This window comes from Drosophila navojoa, chromosome 3 (assembly GCF_054131105.1).
Source record: "Drosophila navojoa isolate 15081-1374.11 chromosome 3, UAZ_NAV_1.0, whole genome shotgun sequence".
NCBI lineage: Eukaryota > Metazoa > Arthropoda > Insecta > Diptera > Drosophilidae > Drosophila > Drosophila navojoa.
This window is the reverse complement of record NC_142891.1, coordinates 235,560-256,338: the sequence shown is the minus strand read 5'-3', so window position 1 is coordinate 256,338 and position 20,779 is coordinate 235,560. Positions and strand designations below refer to the sequence as shown.

Below are 20,779 nucleotides of genomic sequence, written 5' to 3'. Positions count from 1 at the left end.
TTTAGCTAAGAGGTTAATTTCAAACGTATCGTGAGGCACCTATCGGAAGCATTAGCATATTTCCGCTAACTCTGTGCGCAGCTCAAAGATGCGGCCAAGTGAGTATTCATTAGTGCAGGGATTCGAATTAGTTGCACTCAAATCTTTGGTATGTGGCTACAACGTGTTTTTTTTTCTTTTTTTTTACTATGAATTGCGGCTAATTTTGGTTTTGGTATGTTAGCAGTGAGAAGAATAGCTACAGATTTGTTTACAGGTATTTCGATTTGCGATATTGCGAACGAGATTTGCTTAACAAATGAACATATGTGAATTTTTCTTCTCTTTCGCTCTCTTTGGTCTGATTTCTTTTCTTTTTACTTTAGATTTCTTGAAAAAGCACTTGTTTTAACTCTTATCAGCGTTTGGAAATTGTGTATGTGTTTATGTGTGTATGTGTGTGTGTCTGTGGTGTCAATATCTAAGCGAGCCGCTAAGAAATTGTTACCGACTTGGCGAAGCTTGAGTGGCACCTTGGCGACATGTCGAAATGTCGAAATAAAAACAAAAGAAGAAGAAGAGAAAGGAAATAATAGATAACTTATACGCATATATTTGTTTATATTGCAACTGCCAATCGAATCGAGCAACACATAAAACACATACATATCAAACATTATGGACACATCCAATTCCACTTCCAATTCCATCTCAAGCTAATTCATTTACACATTTATATTGCGCGGGCAATAATACAACATCAGCATGAACAATCGTGTTATATTGCATTAGCATAAGCCGAATACAGGCATTCATTATTTAAATGGCCGTTAAACACAAGTAACGCCTAGTTTACAACAAATTTCGATTATTACGCATACGCACTGTGGAGCTAAAGCTGGCTTTTCGCCTACTTGGCACTTAATTAGTTAGTATAGCAATAATGTTGGAAATCAAGTGGAACAGAACAGAATGGAACATAAATGCAAAAACTAACCGAATATTGATTAGTTAGTTAGGGATGCTCATAAATTAGTTGGTAATTATGTATGTAAGTGGATAGTTAGTTGGGTAAAGAGTTCGAAAACGTTGAATATAGCTTGATATATGTAAGTATTTCGGTTTACTGTGTCGTTAGCATTTGTCGCGCTTTCTTCGACTTTTGTCTATCTGTTTCTTACTTTCTTTAGCTTTTTGCGTTATCAAACAACAATGTAAAAAAGAGAGTTTAGAGAAGAAATTTGATGTGTGATATCGTACCGTTTCGCTCACCTTCTTGTCCCACTGCAGGACATATGGCACTGGATGATCATTGGGGAACTCGACGTGGCAATTGAAGACAACCCCCTCGCCCAGTATGGCCGTGATGTGCACAGCATCTTCTGCAAATGGAAAAACAAAGGATGGAAGATGTTGAGATTGTATAGTAACATATTCTCTAATAAAAAGAAAATAAATATTCTTAAATACATCGGTTAGACAGCTAAATTAGCCACGTTTTCAGCAACGTTTATAACACATTTGCTGAACAACGGAACTGGAGATGCGCAGCAAGCGTTTGACATCAATTGATTGATGGGTCGAAAGTTTCGCTGACCTGGTGTGCAATCTGCGTGTAGTCAATCTCTTCCTTATTGAAGAGTCCGCCCATAATACGGCCAATCCCTGGTCGCTACGGAGCCCCGTGCCCCCGCCGTGTTTACGTGACATTCTGCACGGGTTACTAAGTTGGCTTGACATTTGCCCGGTCCAGTATGCAGGATCCGCCGTGTCCGCTGCTATGTGGAGTAGCCACTACTGTAGAGGGCTGTCGAGTATGCAATGGCATGCTATTGACGTATTTTTTCACAGACAACGCGGTAGAAGCGAAGCGGATTGCTTCTAAATGGAATCGTTGATAGCCACATCGGTCACATGTCAAGTGGGGAGGCCATTGACTGATATTTCCGCCGTTGTAGGGCCTGAAGCCAGAGCTGTTCGAACTGGCTTTGTTCGAGTTTCCAGGTTTGCAGATTTTTCAGCGCAAACTTTTATCCAGTACAGGTAGCATATCGATTACCTGTGCAGCATAACTCTGATTGGAAACCGAGGCGGAAGTTTGATTATCGAATATGTAAGGCATCATCACATCACATCATATGAAATAATTGGTTTTATAATTTATTTCTATTTCAGCGAACCCGAAACTCATTGTGGAGAGAATGGAGTCGAGTTCACTTCTCGTGCGAGGGGAAGCTCTCATCGCTGTTGTCATTTGTGTGTGAAAAGTTAGTTCCAACTTGTTTGTATTCCAATTCCATCCATCCATTGTGCGATACGTGACATTTGATTAGCGTTTGTCAGTCCCGCTCGAAGCTGGACTAACTGTCGACTGTCGACTGTTGTCTGTCGTCTGTCGTCTGTTGTCTGTCGTCTATCAACTGTCGACTGTCGTCTGTCGACTGCAGTCGTCAACACTTCAAGCTGAGCTGGGCTGAGAGTGTTGTCTCTGGAGTGACAGGACTCTCGCATAGTTCTTGCCCCTGGTGATCTGCTAATGTGTCGTATTTAAAGCGAAGCTGTCAAGCCAACAACGAAGCAACACATACAATAGCCGGCTCCCGTTCCCGTAGTGCTGCCGTATGCTTAAAGCACGCGCACGTGCGATGCTTTAATTGCCGAAATTGCTTGCTTGCCTGCTCGCCTGCTTGCTTGCCAGGCAAGGACTTTCCTGGCTCTTGGTCTCCAACGGAAATGCTAATGAATAGTCGGAAGCAGCAGAACAACGAAACGTTGCAATGCCATGGCGCATCCTCTTACACACACACACACACACACACACATACACACACGCAGAGAACGAGGGAGGGAGAGGTGCGGTAGGGCGGGGACGAGAACAATTAAAGACAGAGCAGCGTTGTCCGTGCCACAGACAAACTTGTTAACAAGCAGCTTTTGACAAGGCTATTGTTGTTGCCAGATGTGGGGCAGCGAGTTTTCGAATGCCTTTGCCACGTTGGATATTTGAATTTGCAAAATTAATCTTTGAATGAAACGAGAAGTAAAGCACTTAAGTATATTATTATTAAGGTAGTTGGCCAAATGGCAAAAGAAACAAGTCCGAGCTGCACTGCACAAATACATATGCATGTCGGATTGTACGACTGTGTGTGTGTGTGCGTGGACACTGGAAGTGACATGCGCATTGAAAAAAGGAAGGCAATGCCTGAGAGTAGCTGCAGACCGCCTGCTTGCTTGTCAGCCAGCCAGTCGCTTAGTTCGTCGCTCGCACACTTTATCAGTCACTCACTGGCTCGATGTTTCTTTGTATCCTTCATATTATGCAGTGAACGCTTGTTGACTTTGGCATTTGCATAAATTTCTGTTAACTTGGCCAGCTTAGGCCACACTTTGAACACTGAGAGTAAAGTAGTAGCAGTAGTAGAGAGTGTAGGGAGTCAAGAGCAGGATGCTTATAGCGCGGGGCAAAGCGAAATGGTGGGGACTACCCCCCTTCAGACGTTGCATAAAAAGCAACATGAAAATGAACTGAAACAACAGCGAATGAGTGTGTATACTATGCAGTGAACGCTCTTGAGCGTCTATTGCCCTTTGATAATGCTGCAGACAGCTCGCCCGAACCACTCGGCAGGGGCAGGAAGTAGGCCTCTAGACCCCCTTTCCGTTGGTGTTGGTGTTTTTTGTAGTCGCGCCTTTTGATTGCGTTAACATGCAAAAGTGGTCTCATTATACAATTTAAAATGTCCTCCAAGCCAAAGCCGAAGCCGAGGCAGCCAGGCACTTGATGTCCTCTGCCGACTTGCCTTAAGTTATTCAGCAGCGCACTTTGTTTTCATGGTTTAAAGTTGAGACGCTGCTCTGGCTCTGCTCCTGCCCGACGACTGCCGCCTGCAACTAACAGCGCTCGCCACGGCACGGCACGGCACGGCACGGCACCCGCCCAGTCCACCCGCCGCTAACAGCCGCGCCTTGAGGCGTACTTGGCAATTGACCTTTCGACCGCGCACGAAGTGGCCATCCCGTTGGCTGCCATAGAAATCCCAAGCGGATTTTCAATTTTCGGCTAAATTAATTTAATTCATTTCAAGAATCGTTACGGTACATTAAAGCAAGCCGGTCGAAACTTTCCTAGTGCTACATTGGAAATGAAATTCCCAAGTGCATGTCACGTTTATTGAGCCTCTCCTCATCGCACCCTCTTCCTCTTCGTCTCTGTCTCCCCCTGTCTCTCTCTCTCTCTTTCTCTATCTCATATTAATATGCATATATTAAATACATATATATTATACACATATATACATATTTACTTGCTTATAAATTCGGTCCGCCGCTGCCAGCTTTGGCTGCCATTAAGGCAAAACAACCTCAACTAACTGTCAACTAATTGCCAAATGTAATCAGCTTTGCCCTCACGTAAGCCGCTTATTGTGCACCATTACATTTTCGTGAATACCAAATAAAAATGAATCTGGGCGAAGCGACGTGAAGAGCTTGCCCCGCCCAGTATTCCCACATATGGGCTGATTTCAGTAACCATTCGGCGGCGGGAGAAATTTACTACACGGAAATCAATGAATATTTCTCTCAGCCGCCAGCCCTCGCAGATAATGAGTTACCCGAAGACCGAATTGAAATGAACTGATGCTGTTGAGTACTCTATACACAAATAGTATATGTACTGCTGACCTTCTCGATTATCCAAGTTAAAGATATACATAGTGGTACATCTTGTAATTTATATATGTATTTCAAAGGAACCTAAGGATTGTGGATATGTGGCAGCGTGTCAGTCCCGGTGAATCAACTTACCTGGTATATTGTGAGCTTGTGCATTTCGTGCCAATAGGGCAAACAGACAGATGAGTGCTAATTTCAGAGTCTGTATTGATCGGCAAGTCTTGGTCGGAGTGCGAGCGCAGCCGTCGACGTCCTCTTCGACGTCGTCGTCCTCGTCCTGGTGTCTTCTTCTTCTCGTTGTTTTCACTGTGAACGCAGCCGTTTTCAACGGCGTTTGGTTTAGAGTCGAAGCTGTTGCAATTGTCGTCGTCTCCGTCGTCGTAGTCGTAGCTCCTCGAAATATCGATGCTACAATTGTTGACTCGGCTCTGGTACTTTTGCTGATTGTGTCTGATTGTTGTTGAGTCTGCTTTCTCGTTGATTGGTTTGTGTTTGTGGCGCACGACGAACGCGACCGGCTTAATGCCTGACACCATCGATAAGACCCAGGGTCCGCACACACGCCCATGCCTCTGGTCCCATAGTCAACGCCGCCTAACGTATCGTTCTCACTTGCACTGGCGTCATCTGTAACAAAGAGAGAGAGAGAGAAAGAAATGAGTTTAGGTTGCCTCAAGAATAGCACACCTGGCGGCACTTGAGGGCGCTGTCTAGTACAGTCATCAATGTCAACTCGACAAGCTGTCAATCAGCCCCGAAGGCCGTATCTGAATCTGCATGTAGCTGCCTTGCGCCCATCTTCAGTCGGAGTGCAGCGGAGCTCACAAACTTAGCACCAGATTGAAATCTTATACAAGTGCAAAGCACAGATGACAAATTAATAAACAAAGGCTCTCATACAAACACCGTCCCTGTCGGGGGCGGGCGGCCTTTATATTGTATGTACACAAACACCCGAACTCGGCGCGTTCCCACTCGGACTCGCACATAAAGTTAAGCAGCTAATAGGTTGTAGCTACAAGGCAGACACACAGATAAGTTTGCTGGGCAGGTGAATTGAGACAGAAGACGGAGAACGGAGAACGGAGGATAGAGACAAAGGGTGCCCCCATTAAATTGCGTTGCGCCTATACAAATAGCTGAAACTTTTCCTTGCGCTGTTCGGCATTAAAAGTTTGCGCTTTAAATGTAAAACTTGTGTTGATTGTCGTGAGAGGCCATTGTTGTCGAGTTGGCAACTATCTGAGGATCTGGGACTAAGTGTTATATATGGGCCCACTGTTTGCTGAGTAGTTAATTAAAAGGGATTGAATCCACAATTAGCAACATTCGCGTTCCCCCACAGGTATGCAACGGAATGACGCGGATGCGGAATACTCGCTCGGCCAAAAAGGTATTTTTAATTAAATTATTTGAAATGCTTTAAGCGAAATTCCCTTAAATGTATGTGCAAAACTTTGCCCCCTCGCAACGGCTGCTCCTCCTCCTGCACAACAGTCAGCAGTATTTAAGCGAGGAATTCGTACGAGTGCGAATAGCTAGGCAACCTGAGTAAAGGCATAAACATCAGCATCAGCATAAAAATCCTACATACGCACACAGCTGCAGGTGCTCACAGGTGGGGTAATATCCTCATATTGCGCACTCGCACTCGCACACATTTACACATACACTTTTCACATTTGAAAACGCAAGAAAAGCGTTTTTCTAACGATTTTCCTTCGTTTGCTTTGTCAACGCTGCACAGCGGATGGAGGGATGGCCGGGCAAATCTTTGCTTTAGCTTTATTAAATGTTGCCACTGCAATTAAGTAACTCGAGTTTGCACTCTTCAACATCTCTCGCATGGGCATGCAGACAAGCGTCACTGACTGCACAGTACTTGTCCACGCCTAATGAAGTCAAAAGATCTGCAATGAGCTGACTACAGAATCACAGCTTATCGGGCGAGCGCATGGACGAGTGTATGTATATCTGGACAAGCGAACCGAGCCCGCTCTGTTAGCGAGCATTGCACAGAGCTGATATACTCGATTCGCGTCGTGGACGAGTATAGAAGCTCGAGTGCTGACGCCTGCGTGTTTGTGTGGATGGGGCGTGATAAGGGGGAGATGACAACTCGTTCGCTTAATTTTCAATTTGTGAAGGGCTGGGGCGGCGGCTTTGCGGTTACCTTTATGCGCGTCTCTGGCGGCGCTGTATATAAACGTCATTAGTGATCTTTTAATGCATAACTTAATACCCCTGGCGAGAGTGAAAAGCAGACAGCAGACAATAAACAACAGCCGCAGTATTGGATACCGAAGATTAAATACTCTTGCTGAAATTTGCATGCAAGTTGCTTACGGCTTTGCCTGTAATGCGAAGCACATTTTGTCAGAAAGTTATTATGCTGAGCGCAGAGAGTGGAGCCGGGGGGGCGTGTGGAGTGGAGAGGGGTGAAAAGTGTGCGAGAGACTGTGCCGGAATGCCTCGGCAGAGCAGGGCAGGGCTCATGCGTCGACTTAAATCCTTTTGGCATGACATGTAAAATTTTAATAACGTCAAGCATTATGAAAACTTTTTGCGCTTTGGCATTATGACAAGTTTATTAAAACGGAATTTATTTATGAAACGTGTGTGCGCTGCGAGAACGAGTGGCCATTACCTGGTTCCAGCTCAGAGCCATCATCATCTACCCCATCCGCATGAGCCAGCGGCCCACAAACCACTCAGCTAGCAACAAAAATCACATTAGGCTATATCTAAACAGTTTCGGTCTGACACACACACACACACAGACACAGACACAGAGACACAAGCAGGAACATCATGGCAAGGCACAACTAAAATAGAACAAAAGCCGGAAAAATGATTTCCCTTATGACTGAATTTTCATTACCGAAAAACCCGCCATGGCGTATGATTTCATTTGTAAATCAGCTCAAGTTGAGCCCGAACGTCGCATAATGGACGCCGGATGCCGACCGATGGACGAAGGACGAAGGACGGGGACATTCGATGGCCGGCCACTGTGGCGGCCATCTTTGTTGTGGAGGCGGCTAACAATGACAAATCAGCAAACGAATTGCATTTGCTGCCCACACGCACACGTAGCCGAATGCAAACCAGTCCGCATGTGTGGGGGCAATCATTAAATAGAGTCCGATGCCTGTCGGAGAGTGGCCCAAGGATGTGGACGTGGATGTGGATGCCAGAAATCAGTTGATTGGTTCGCATGGCGTTGGCGACTGTGCTAATGCGAGTGTGGCTGCAGCATGAGATTTCATAACTAAATGTTCGGCCACATCGTTGTCATTGAAACGCCCAGATGATGAGGTGGGCTGCCCATCAGTTCGTCAGCCCGTCAGGCCGCCAGCAATCATATCTCTGGGACCTATAGAAGGCATTCCAATGAGTTGGCGCTCGGAATGGAAAGCATTTCAATGAGCTGGCGTTAACGCACCACCATTTTATTTTTGTCTGTGTGGCGAGCACTTTATGGGATCCGTTTCCGCTGCTGCTGCTGCTGCTGCTGCTGCTCGCTGACTGCTTCCAAAGAGCACAGTGCGGATGCGGATGCGGTGATGAGTAAAAGCTTTTGGTTGACTGCACACTGAAGCAAAAGTGGGCAGCGGTCAATTGGGCGGCCGGAGAATTACGCGGCTGCACACATGATCTTTGACTGATAGCTGCACGCCACACATCTCGTCCCATCTAAAAAAATTTAATTAAAAACCCCGATGGGTCGAGCCACTTGAAGAGAACCTTTTCTGTATTTATATAGGAGCGCGCTCACTCCGCTCTGTCTCCTTTGAAATCTAATTAAACGTGCTCTACACAATTTACTTAAACACAAACCCTTGCAGCACGGACAACATCTTCAAATCAACACGACAAGGGGTCCAACCCACAAAGAATTACAGCCCCGCCCTCTCAGTCTAATAGCTGCGAATGGCTGTTCAGCTCGCAATGCTCCCACTTCTGCTGCGACTCCTTGGGGCATTTCGTGGGTGTGCTTGTATGTGTGTCTAAGGGCGCGATAGTGTGCACTTAAGTACAAAACAAAATTTGAACAAATTTTAGCTTATTGTGTTGCAGCTGCTGCAGGCGACTCCAAACTAAGTGATGCGAGCCATATATGTACGTACTTAAACATGCCCCAAAAATACAACAAAAAAGCCAGAGGAAAACCGCATCGACTCCGGCACCACCACCACTAACACAAGGCACCACCACCACTAACACAAGTCCCAGTCCCAGGCGCTGTATGTATACCCTGTGAACGTTGGGAGCGCCCGAGCACTGCTTAAGACGAACAGAGCATATGCCTACCTAGACTGAAATTTAAAATTTTGAATACTTTTCCTGACTGTGTTTAACACTAAATATCAAGTCTGAGCAAGAGTATATTTACACAGATGTACATTTTTGTAGGGTATTTACTATTGCAGCGACCCCAATTCAGCCGAGTCTCTTGATTGTTTTCGCTTTTAGTATGGCACATACGCCGCATTGGTCGGAGTTAAAACTTTAATGAAATAGGTCGTGCACTTCTGGCGGCTGCTGCCCCTAGGTGGGGCGAGGAGCGCGGAGACTCAAGCGTGTTAGCTTGTTAGCGCATAAGGACAGCAGCAGCAGCAAACAAGAGGGATAACAATAAGAACAGTCACCATGTATATTATTTGGGTCGCGTGTGAAAAGAGACTAGGGAGGCATCCACACTGCGGCACATTGTCATCTTGCCACGGCAAACATTAAATTATCTTGTCAACTGCCACGGCTGCCGCAGTGCGTCCTTTTTCAAATCTAGAATCTGGCGCAGCTTTATTTCAATAAATACGCTACTCGGACTTCGAGTCGTATACACTCTGCCATTAAATTAATTAGATCTGATTCACTGCGGCTGCAGTTACTTGCCGGATAAAGGCAGATTATGTTACCCAAGCCGAGTCCAAAGTTGCCGTGGGCGATGGTAACGGCCATTAAAATATATACCGTCGTTTAATTTTAGAAAACGTATCGTTACCACAGCGGCAATTAGGGCTACTCACGGCCATTAGGCGAGCCGTAGCCGGTAACAGCGAGAACGTTGCAATCGGGCGCCGTCGACTACCCAATACTCGTTCACACGAAATATGTAATTAATAGATCTATATGAGGGGGAGGTATGGGAGAGGTATGGGTGGGTAGGGAGATGAAGCTCGCATATTCAAATGATATAAGAGGGTCAGACAGTCCCTATACACTCATTTCACATTGTGAGCGAGCGCACAAGTTCTGTGGACAAGCAAAGTCAATATATCATTATAAAGGCACTTACACTAAATGATCTAAAAAGAAATGCGGCCAAATAAGCTGACGACCCGGCTAGGTCGGGCACACACAGCAGCCATGTTGCTGGCCTCGCAGGAATCGGCCATCGGGAGAGTGAACGATAACAGCAGCGAGCACGAGAATGGGACGAACATAGGCCATTGTACAATTTTAATTGCTCTAAAATGTTGTAATACAACACGAACCACAAATAAATAAAATTTGCTGACATCAACAGGATGTTTTGCGGGTTCCTGTGCGGAGCGAGCGGAGGCAGAGTGGCGCAGGAGCAGGGCGTAATGGTCTAATGACTGGCTTTGAAATTTAATTTGGTCGAAATGGAGACAGAGTCAGAGCCACAGTCAGAGCCACAGTCAGAGCCAGTGGAACTCATTGCCCTGGCTAGCCTCGCCTGCCTTTTGGCGTGTGCATAAATAGCCGTAGTTGGGCGGCGCAGGAAATTGTATGGGCTTTGTGAAGGATCTATGTCAGTCGGTATGGCTGCCTGTCCGTCTGTCCGTCTGTCAGAAGGCACAAGTTTTAGACACTCGCACAATGGGAATATGTGTATCCTCATCAAGTCCAACAGCTTAGTTGCTGCTCATTTATATTATTTACAATAAATTTGTGCTTCTCATTTAGTTTTCACTTTTATCGCAGCCATTCAAAGGCTATTACGAAGCAGGTTTTCATTGAGGAGAATTGGCTCTTTGTCCGTCTGTGGGTGCCGCTGCGATGTGCGACCAGAGATTCCATAATGAATTGTTTAATTTCGTTAGTATATCGTTTCTCTACTGTCATTATGTAACTCTGCCTGCCCGCGATGACCGAACGCATCATCAATGACAGTGCACAAAGCATTTCTCAATTTCTTATTTCACATGATTTTCACTTATAGAATTTACAGTTTTTTCTCTGCAGCAATTAGTTTTTATAGGATTTCGCAAGCTGGACAAAGTTTCGTTAATAATTATTTTATACTTAGCCATTTTCCCCAGATTATAATAAAGTGCAAAATTATTTCAGGAATCGGACAGGGGGCAGGCAGGATGAAGGATGCGAAACAGAAGACGCAAAGCAAAAGGACGACCATCGCCCTCGAAGGCGAAGAGAAAAGTTTTATGTTTCACTCTTAATTGCGGCATTTCGATTAAGAAAAATTAATAATGAAACTTTTGTTATTATTTGCTCTGCAAAGATGAGCGACAAGCAAGCGGACAAGCCAGAATTGTATAAAAGCAATGGCAAAAGGACGTCGATGCCGACGTAAACGTCGACGATGGCAACCTTTGCCATTGCGAGTTCTCCTTACAAGCATAAAGTCAATTTCTCAAAACTTTATGAGTTTAATGCCGAGAATACTAAAAGGGCTGACCCACACTACCCGCCCTCTTTCGAGCAACTCCGTAATATATATATTTATTGCTATATTATCATATATAATTATTCATAATAATCTTTTTCTGCTCTAACATTACCATCATAATCATCTCCATATTGGTCTTTATAAAGTCAACTAAATTCCATTCTAAATAGAGAAGGGAATATGCGCTAATGTACTATCAAAATTCTGTCAACAGATGGAGAGAAAAATCATCTATTATTACGCAGCCCCTTCTTCAGTATCTTCGCAGCCAGTGCCTCAAACTCCGAATACCCTAATTACCCATTTTCCACTTCGAGCTGTAATAATATAAATACGCACACACAGGGGCTTAACGACCATCCGCGCACCTTCCTCAGCAAACATTTACGACAATCAGCTGCGCTGTTTTTGTAGTTAAGAGAACGCTGATAGTTAAGCTCTCCACTGAAGTGCAGAGAATTCCGGAACGAGACACAGGCAAAAAGTTTTGGCACTCGACTCGCCTCGACTCGAAGCGATGTCGTCGTCCTGCCCATTGGCCCCGACGGCGTCCCTTTTGACAGGCACGTCTTTTGGCCGCTGCATTAAATGAAATGCTGCGAGCAGAAGAAAAGCAAATCATGACTGAAGTGTAAAACTTTTCCCATTATGCAAAAATGAATTTCCATGCCTTAAAGTGGAAGCCCGGGGCTGGAATGCAGATTAAATTCTATACAAAAACAATTTTGCTTCGCGTCGAATTAGTTTACAGAACATGAAATTTAAATGCTAATAAAAAGGTGAGCTGTACAAAAGTACAAATCTATAAATTCCCTGGAAATATTGCCAGAGTCTAAAAATAGCGCCGGAAAATATTGATTTTCCATCCACAGACACGTAAATATATATATATATATACATATATATGCGAGCTGTCGATGAGTACATTGAACTGTCTGTACAGTGTTACTTCGCTAAGCGTCACGACATTGTGCCGTTACTGTGGTCTGAATGTCCTTTTAACGCGGAGCCTTATGCTGCGGCGTCCTGCCGATAGCCAGAACTAATAAAAAGGGTTCGTGCTGGAAGAAGTTGTGACAACTTTTTCGTTGTCCAAATTGATTCTCAAGTATTGGCCCACAGCCTGGAGAAATCGTTCTGATTGCGCTTTAATAGCGCCTAATGGCCGGCGACAAATGTGGCAAATTACTTTAATAGGTACTACGAAATAATGAACCCCGAGCACACTTTACAGCAGCAGCTCCCAAGCAGAGCTGGCCGAGCGCAAGCCTCCGCTGTCCGGACCGAAGGGCTGGACCTAAAATAGCTTTCGGCACTCACCACGAGACGCTCGAAGGGGGCAGCTCGAAGGGTCTAATGCAGGGAATATCAAGTGCAAATTATGGTGAGTTTTGCGAAATTGGAATGCCATTGTGGCTAAAAGGGTGTATATTTAATGGCCACGAAGTGCTGCCGCCTTTAATGTGCAAGCCGCTCTTGAATATGATAATGAACATTTGTTTTCTTGAATTTCCTTGCTCACCCTTGTTCTGCTCCTTCCCCGTCTAATTGTTTTATTTTTAATTGTTGTGGCACAAAGTATTCTGCTGCATTCTACTTTCAGTTCGTTTCAGTGGTTTCCCTACACACAAAAAGGACTGCAAAAGCTTTTTATCCCATTTCGGCTCCAAACTTTTGCAGTAGCAAAACAAAGGGAGCCCACATAGCAACATTGCTGCAAAAAGTATACAAAGTTATGAAATTGAAGTGCCGACCTGCAAGTATTTCCCTCTTTATGTATATGTATATGTATGTGTGTACACAGTTCTTTCTTTGCAGTGCCTCGAAGGTGAGCCGTGCAGACACTGTTGAGAAGGCCAACATAATGCAAACAATTTCTAATTTTTATCTGCCCGGAGATATGGAAACCAAGGTATAAAGTTTTATTAAAATGTAAGTGGCGACCCTTGAAGAACATACATACATATATCTATATTCTCTTAAGCACAACATTTCACAGTGGAGCCCTCTTACTTGGTTTATCTTTACTTTGGCATTTCACTCTATAAGGTTAAGCCAAATAGTTAAATGTAATTCAAAATTTTGTAGATATATTTTCAAGTTCCCATTGCATTGCACTTTTATCCAAAAATAGCACAAGTCCTGCTAGAACCCTTTTACTGCCACAGCGGACTTTTGTCTTGCTGTAAAAACAGTCGAACTAGGTCAATTTTTATGCTTCACTGCCAATGGACTGCAAAAAAGAAAGAAAACAATGCCTGACAGTTAGAGGTAGGTGTGTGTGAGTGTGGGTGTGTGTGAATGTGAGCCCGGGAAATTCAATAACACCTACTTTGTATGCCCTCACCTCACCTCTGTGTGGAAAGTGCGCAGATCTATGGCTGCCCCAGACTTATGCGACTTGCTGCAGTTCGGAGCTTGATGCGAAAATCGCATTCTGCATTTTCAGTCTTTCCTGACGTCATAGAATTGCCATATTAGTAGTACAGGAAATTCTGTGTATCTGTCGCACTCGAGCTGGAGCTGGGAAAACAAGTTATCTCTTATACCAGGCGGCGCTCTTATACGAGTGCGGCCGATCCCCCTCCACTGTGACTTCTTCAAGTCAAGCCTACCCGATCGCTGCCGTGGTGAGTATCGCTATGCTGTAGAGCTTCTCGGGGCTTATGTTTTGTGCTCAGCATTCGCATCATTATGCGCGCCAGTTTTTGGGCGCCATCCAGAGCCATATAACTGCTTTTAAGCTGCACCAGTGTGTGTGTGAGTGTGTGGGAATGTGTGTGTAAACAAACATCTCCAGCATTCAAACTGAGTGAGCTTCATCGAACATCGAGAGAAAATTTAGGCAATACATAAATGTGCCTCATTATTACCTGAAGCAACGACTTTTTCGGTTTCTTAGTTCCTCAGTTGCTCAGCTTTTCGATTTTTCATTTTTCATTATACGCTTTTCGTATTGTGTACAGCATTTCGGATTTGGTCTTCTATTCACATAATCGCATAACAGCACGCCTAACTCGATGTCTACTATGCTCCAAGTGCTCTCCAGTTGCTCAGTTCTCGCTCTGTGCTGCTCTGTTCTGCTCCATCCCCATGCCCCACTGCCAACTTCCTCCATTTCGCTCCCATTTGGTATCACATTCAAACAGAAATTCCAATGAACTGCGGAACGGCTGACCAGTCGCTGCCTCTACCCCAGCCTCTACTTCTACCTCTGCCTCTACCTCTGGCTAGCTGGTCACTCACTGGTTCTCCTCTTATGTCTCTCAGCCCGCGAGTTATTTGCAGAGGCTCTCGTTTTTTGTTTTGTGATGATATTTTCATTTCGCTGTCGCTCGATAGCCACTTTTTGTTTGGAGTCTATTTTGTTTACACATTTTTCCGTCTGTGCGAGTTTGGCTTCCCGCCTGAGAAATAATTATTCAGCAACGTCATGCGTCTGCGAGTCTCTTGCATCGACTCTCACAATTGCTTTTCATTTATTTAGAGAGATGTGAAGATTAAGGCGATTAATCAATTAGGCAATTCGTAAAAATGTATGAAACAATTCTGGCCATATCGGGGCAGAAGTAATCCGCTGTGCCTTGGTCAATGCGCAGACAGTGTTGAAATTAAGATAAACGCATTCATTTATCATTATTCACAATTTGTAACCATTGCCATTAGCCTCGGTCTGCGAGACGTCGAAGCACTCGGAGACACTCGGAGAAGACAGCTTCAAAGAATGGCCAATAATAGCAAATGCCTGTGTTTATTTGTGTTTGTGTTTGTGTGTGTGTGTAATCAATGTTAAATTAAGACAGAGCGAAAGTCTAAACAAATGTTTGGCATTGGGGTTAAGTCAAGCAAAACGCAATTCTGTTTATGGAAATTGTAATTTCCTCCTTGCCTATCAATTGCAGCTGCCAGCAGCTACAAGCTCAAAAGTGATATACATGCTTGTGGGCTTTACAGTCTTCAATTACATTACCCGTCGGCCTCTTGCCATCGACAGACAGAGGCAGATACAGAGAGAGAAAGAGAAAGAGACAGCGAAAGCCCGGCCCAGACCAAAACCATAGAAGCAATCAAACTTGAACTACTCAACCCCGGCCAGAAATAGTTTTACACACATTTTCCGATTGTTTTGTGGCTCTGTTTTTATGCCCTGTTGTGCATTGTCTGTCTTTTTCTGCCATAGCCAGCTTTGTAATTGAATTGTGACATTTACATACACTTTGCAATTGTAATTGAAAAATGCATAAATTGTAATTACATTTTCGCCTATTCTGTGCGCCGATAACAGCCTTCAATTTCCACAGAGAGAAGGTGTGATTCAATTAGATTCGTGTGTGCACAAACACTTCAGGCACTGTAAGAGGAAACATCTTTGAGAGCTGGTAAACAGACTATATTTCCTCGGCCGGCCAACTCCATGGAGTCGATGTATGCTTGAATAGAATCAATAGTTTGCTAAGGCAATTGAAGTTTCTTTTAAGTAATCGATAGCACTATTTATATCGATTTTAATCGATATAAAACTAAGTAACAGACGAACTCAGAGCATGGCTGAATATTCCCAATGAAAACCACTTATATTTATGTTTATTATGGACTATCAAAGGAGCAGACGGCCATTTACTCACCTCACTGTCGCAAGCATTATATAATGTGTTCAAGCCCAATCCAATGTAGTGCCTTGGTTTTCGCTGGGACTCTCCAAAAATGCCAAACAAAGTGGCTGTACCCAAAACCTTGTTGGGCTTCAGACGAAATGTCCAACAGCAACTCAGCAAAATTAAATGCTCAAGTAATAAAAAGCACTTCTATGGTGTTGTTGTTGTTGTAGCTGTGGTTATCGTTGTTGTTGTTGTTGTTGTTTTTGTTATCCACGTTGGCTTTTAACGTAATACAAATCGGGTTTTATTAAGAAAAACTCCTTGTTGGGTTTCTGGTTCTGTTTTTATTAAAGGTTGTTGTTGTTGTTATTGCTGTTGTTGTTGTTTTTGTTGTTTTTGTTGTTTGCTGGGGAGCGCGTTTTACACTTTGTTTACAGGATAATCGCTTGATTTATGACACTTTCTTTTCATATACATTTACTTTTGTATGTGTGCGCATTTTGATGAAGGACCTCAGCAATGGCCGCGCTGCTGTGGCTGCTGCTGCTGCCGACGGAAACGTTTCCGTTGACTTTTACGTGGAGCTGGGCTACGGGCAACATTTCAAGGGTTGAGAACAAAAAAGAATACATAAGACGTAAAATAAACGCGAGGGCCAAGCATAAACATTCACATCCCACCGATACACTAGCGGGACGTCGACTTTTATGCACAACAACTTAAATCAATACGGCGTAAAAATAAAAAAATTATGTTCGATTTTGATGTTGTAATCGCATATGGTCAAAGGAAGTTGTTTGCTGTAAAATCCCGATTGGATGGCCACTTTTCGACTTTTTCACGCCCTTTTTGCTAGCACTAGATTCACACACACACACACACACAGACACGCACGCACACACACTCACATACATATACAGCATAGAATTTGGTTTGCCAAGCACGTGACTCATTTGGCATCAGGACACGCTGTCCGAGAATTTGTCCTGAAACGCATTATATAATTATCACACAGTGTAATGTATTGTTGGGGCCCTCACGAACCGCTTCCGCAACTTTTACAATTTGTCCACCTGCCTGCCGTTCGCCATTCGCCATTCGCCAACCGCCGTTCGCCTGCTGCTGTGTTTTACTTTAGTTTTTCGCCTAACCTTTTTTCCCAAAATGTTGCAGAGCCACTAGCCAGAAGCCCGTAGCCAGAAGCGAGCCACAGCTGTAAGATGCGAGCACTCCGTTGCCAGTTTAAAGGCAATGCCTGGCACGTCGACCAGCCAGCTCCATGTTTCTGTTTCGGTTTCAGTTTGACGCTGCGACGCGCCTCTCTCTCTCTCTGTCTCTCGCTCTATTGGAAATTTGCTCTGTCGACTGCACAATTTGGCTGAGCACCAGCTTTCCAGGCACAAGAACTCTGCTCCCAACAGCGTTTTCGTAACAGACCATAAAACCAACCAAGTGTTTGGGCATTATTTTTGGTAGTTGAGCTCAGTATAAGTTGATGAAGCTTAAGCTCGGATTACCGCTCTGCTTCTTCCAAGTGAACTATTAGGCACTGTGCTTGCCTAGTAAGAGTAAGAATAAGCCACTTTCTATGGCAAAGCATAAGACAAATTCTCTAAGATGAGTTCCTAAACAGCTGACATTGACTTGAAATGGTCTTGTTAGCGCATAGCGTCCGCTTAAAATAGCGGGAAATATTCACTTGCGCAACTTTAGCAAACATCCTGCACGACAACTACCCTGCATTTGCTATTTCCCCCGCCTCATCGCGCCCATCGCAGCCATAACTTAGCACACAGCTGCGTTCCAGCCAGCGTTCGAGCGAGCTATTGACGACGCCGACCTACTCTTTCTCTCGCTCTTCTGCTCTCCGCGTGATCCTTTGGGTTGCAGTCGAAAACTGGAATTTTTCTTGCACCTCCGCTCTGGCTCTGTGCTGGCTCTTGCTCTTGCTTTTGCTCCGACTCTGACTCTGAGCTCTTTTCTGACTCTGACTCTGGTGATTTTCTCTAGCACGACAGCCGCTGGTTTTTCTTTTTGTAACCTGTGCATCCGCGCGGGTGTGGTCCTCTGGCAGTGAGCGTGAAAATCATGAACTTCGTGGCTGTTACAAAACTGAGAATCACTCCCTGCTTTTCCTCCACGCTTGCGAGTATTTCGTGTTTTCAATATTGATGTGGCTCCATACACAATATTATTTCTTCAGCACAGTCCGCACATAATTGTCGCACCACCCCTTAGAATGATTTGGGGTGTTTGGCCCATCTGCTCGCATTTACAACTTATTTTGTTTTAATTTATTTTGTTGTTGTTAATTTTTCATCTACTTTTCATCTTTACACACACATATACGCATATACATACACAGATGTGCGCACACAAGCGAGGCAGGCAGGCACATACACAGGCATACACCCCACACACACACACTGACACTGGCACTGGCACTAACACAGTCACAGGCACAGAAACCAGACACAAACAGCACTTACAACTTCACTCAGAACTGAACGTTGTGTTTCTTTCACAGTCCGCGTTCACGTACGCCGTAGCAGCACAACAATTGAGTACTAAATCTGCGCCGAGCTCAGCGTCAGGAATAAAGCAGTAGCGCTGCCCGATGATTGCAGCCACCACAACTTCCGGAGAGCAACCTCTGCTGAGAGCGCGAACCGAGAGAGCAAGAGAGACTGAGAGAGGGAGAGAGAACCTGCGCGAAAATGCCTAGCAGACGACTCGCACTCACACTCGCTCTGACTCTTATACCCGCACTGCGATGCCGATGCTTGGTTCGGCGAGCGAGCGAGCGAGCGAGCTCACCTTTGCTACGCTCGTTGGCTAACCTGTCCAGTCGGGTCGAGTCGTTGGGTGTGTGTGCACGTGCGCATGTATGCGTGCGTATGTGTGTCAGCCACTCGATAACCCTTTAGCATAGCCCTTCTGCTGCGACAGCTGTCGACTGCGAGTGCGACTCAGGTCTCGAGATCTCGGCTCCATTGAATAATTATCTCAAGTTTGCCAGTTCGCCGTTGTTTGGCCTCAGTAGCGGGCTGCTAGCCCTTTGCTTTGACCCAAAAACCAGTTTTATGTTTCGTTCTGCACCAGCCAACTCGTTTCCCACTCACCGCCACCAATTGAAGTTTTGTTTTCAACTTCGAGCCGCTGCGTAGGCCCGCACAAAAGTCGACAGTTGGCCACTGATCTGGAAATGTGTGAAAACACCAAACTCGATCAAACCAACAAGAACAACAACAAGACAACAACCGCAACGACCAAGACGAAGTACTGTAAACACTCAACTTGTTTGCCAGCCGCCTCTACATTGTCGCACTATTACACCGTTCAGCACATCTCTCCCATTGGCAACGCTCGCGTTTGGTAAATGGTTTTTTAATTAGTGCCGGACAGGTTTGCTGAGTCCAGCTTCGTTTGCCTCTGAGATGATACTTGGCCGGCTGGCGCGTCTGCTACCTGCTGTCCGAAAGGCATCCTGCGTCTTCATACGGCATTAGAAGTGCTCCGAAGGTTGGCAGTGCCATTGCCAAGCGTTGGCCTCAGCGAAATTGTAACTTGTCATCGAGTTCTCACGGTGGCTGCCTCAAACTGACCTACGATGTAATATTTCAATTAGCCTGGCCTGCGAGGCGCTAACTCACTGGCCAGCTGCTAGAGCTGCGAAAAACCCAGTTTTATTTCGCTGTCTGTTATTTCCCTTGCAGTTCTGTGTGAGAGCTTCGCAGGACCGCTGGAAGGCGAGAGACTTGACGTCTGCGCTCTCTAATGGTCTCTCTCTGTCACTCTCTCTCTCTCTTTCTTGCTGTCTGTTTGCTACGCTCTGCTAAAAAATCGTGCACCTAATATAGCCGTCGAGCAATTTAGGGTAACCTAGCCAGCCATCCAACCCGAACCCCAGCCCCAACCCCAACCCCAACCCCAAGCCCAGCCATCTGCCATCAGGCATCCGCCATCAGCCGTTGGCCAAAATGATTCGTTTTCGCTGAATTTCATTTGGCTCACATGTAGCCGGAGACTTGGCCCGCTCACCAGAGGTAGAGCCGAGACGAACTTATTTATGCTAGATTCAGGCGAATATATATCGTAGGTTGGCCAGAGCGGCCTGATTTATGCATTATATTAGCGTTGATTTTAGCTGCAATAAATCTGCAAATTTCGGCGACGTTACGTGCCATAAACCTATGCATGCTAAAAATAATTTACTTTGCCCCAAGTACACGCCTGCCTTGTGTACCTGTGCCCCTACCTGTACCTCTACCTGTGCCTGTGCCTGGTCAATATCCGCAGATTAATTGCCCCGTACTTCATTGGCTCTTCGTTAGCTATTTATGAGCTATTCAGAGACTAATCAAATCGACTCGAGATACGGCAGCATGCATCAATGCCAAGTAACACTCATAAATTCCACTTGCATGAAGCTGATTTGTCTGTGGAATCACTTAAACGAAAATTAAAGTGATTTCGTCTTCCATGCTCCGATACTCGAGAGCTGTTGGCATAGTTAGTAATTACCTTGTTATGCTCGCTCGCCAGCTGCATTAGAGTGTATTGGATTTGCGTAAGCGCCAACCTGCAGATAGACATAGATACAATGATTGATTTTCTCTGTTCATCTAAACCGTTCACGAGCATTGTGCAGTCGGGTGGAACCGTCCACCACGCTTCTACTTGTCCTTTTAATTGGACACGGCAACGAAGCTTACAACTGGCAATGGCAATGAGTAATTAATAGGAAACCAAACACCCACTCTATTCCATTCCCGCCGACTCATCTCCGCTCCTGGCAGACAGATAAAAGTTAAAGCTGTCATCGAACGGCACATTGGCAAGCGGACAGGTGGCGAAGCAATTG

General features: G+C 45.1%; 1 protein-coding gene and 1 long non-coding RNA gene across 15 annotated transcripts in view; both read right to left on the bottom strand.

The window, feature by feature from the left end:
* The window catches only part of tutl (immunoglobulin superfamily member turtle), a 40,671-nt gene extending 22,110 nt beyond the window's left edge, over window positions 1-18,561 (bottom strand). For 5 of the 14 annotated variants that reach the window (XM_089257998.1, XM_089258005.1, XM_089258006.1 and 2 more), the window contains exons 1-4: window positions 18,405-18,561; window positions 15,943-16,504; window positions 4,789-5,283; window positions 1,240-1,361 (exon numbers count right to left, since the gene is read on the bottom strand). In XM_089257998.1, coding sequence (XP_089114124.1) covers window positions 1,240-1,361; window positions 4,789-5,224 — 558 coding nt within the window. In that variant the 5' untranslated portion in view covers window positions 5,225-5,283; window positions 15,943-16,504; window positions 18,405-18,561. Of the gene's footprint in view, window positions 1-1,239; window positions 1,362-4,788; window positions 5,284-15,942; window positions 16,505-17,066; window positions 17,217-18,266; window positions 18,284-18,404 lie in introns of those variants that run through there. The other 9 variants (XR_016196508.1, XM_089258007.1, XM_089258008.1 and 6 more) reach the window with 7 other exon arrangements.
* A 1,445-nt stretch (window positions 18,562-20,006) lies between these two features.
* LOC149091587 (uncharacterized) lies at window positions 20,007-20,507 on the bottom strand. Its single transcript, XR_016196509.1, has 2 exons — window positions 20,440-20,507; window positions 20,007-20,354 (listed from the first exon to the last, which is right to left on the bottom strand). It is a non-coding gene; the product is annotated as an uncharacterized LOC149091587 (long non-coding RNA).
* Between the last annotated feature and the right edge of the window lie 272 nt (window positions 20,508-20,779).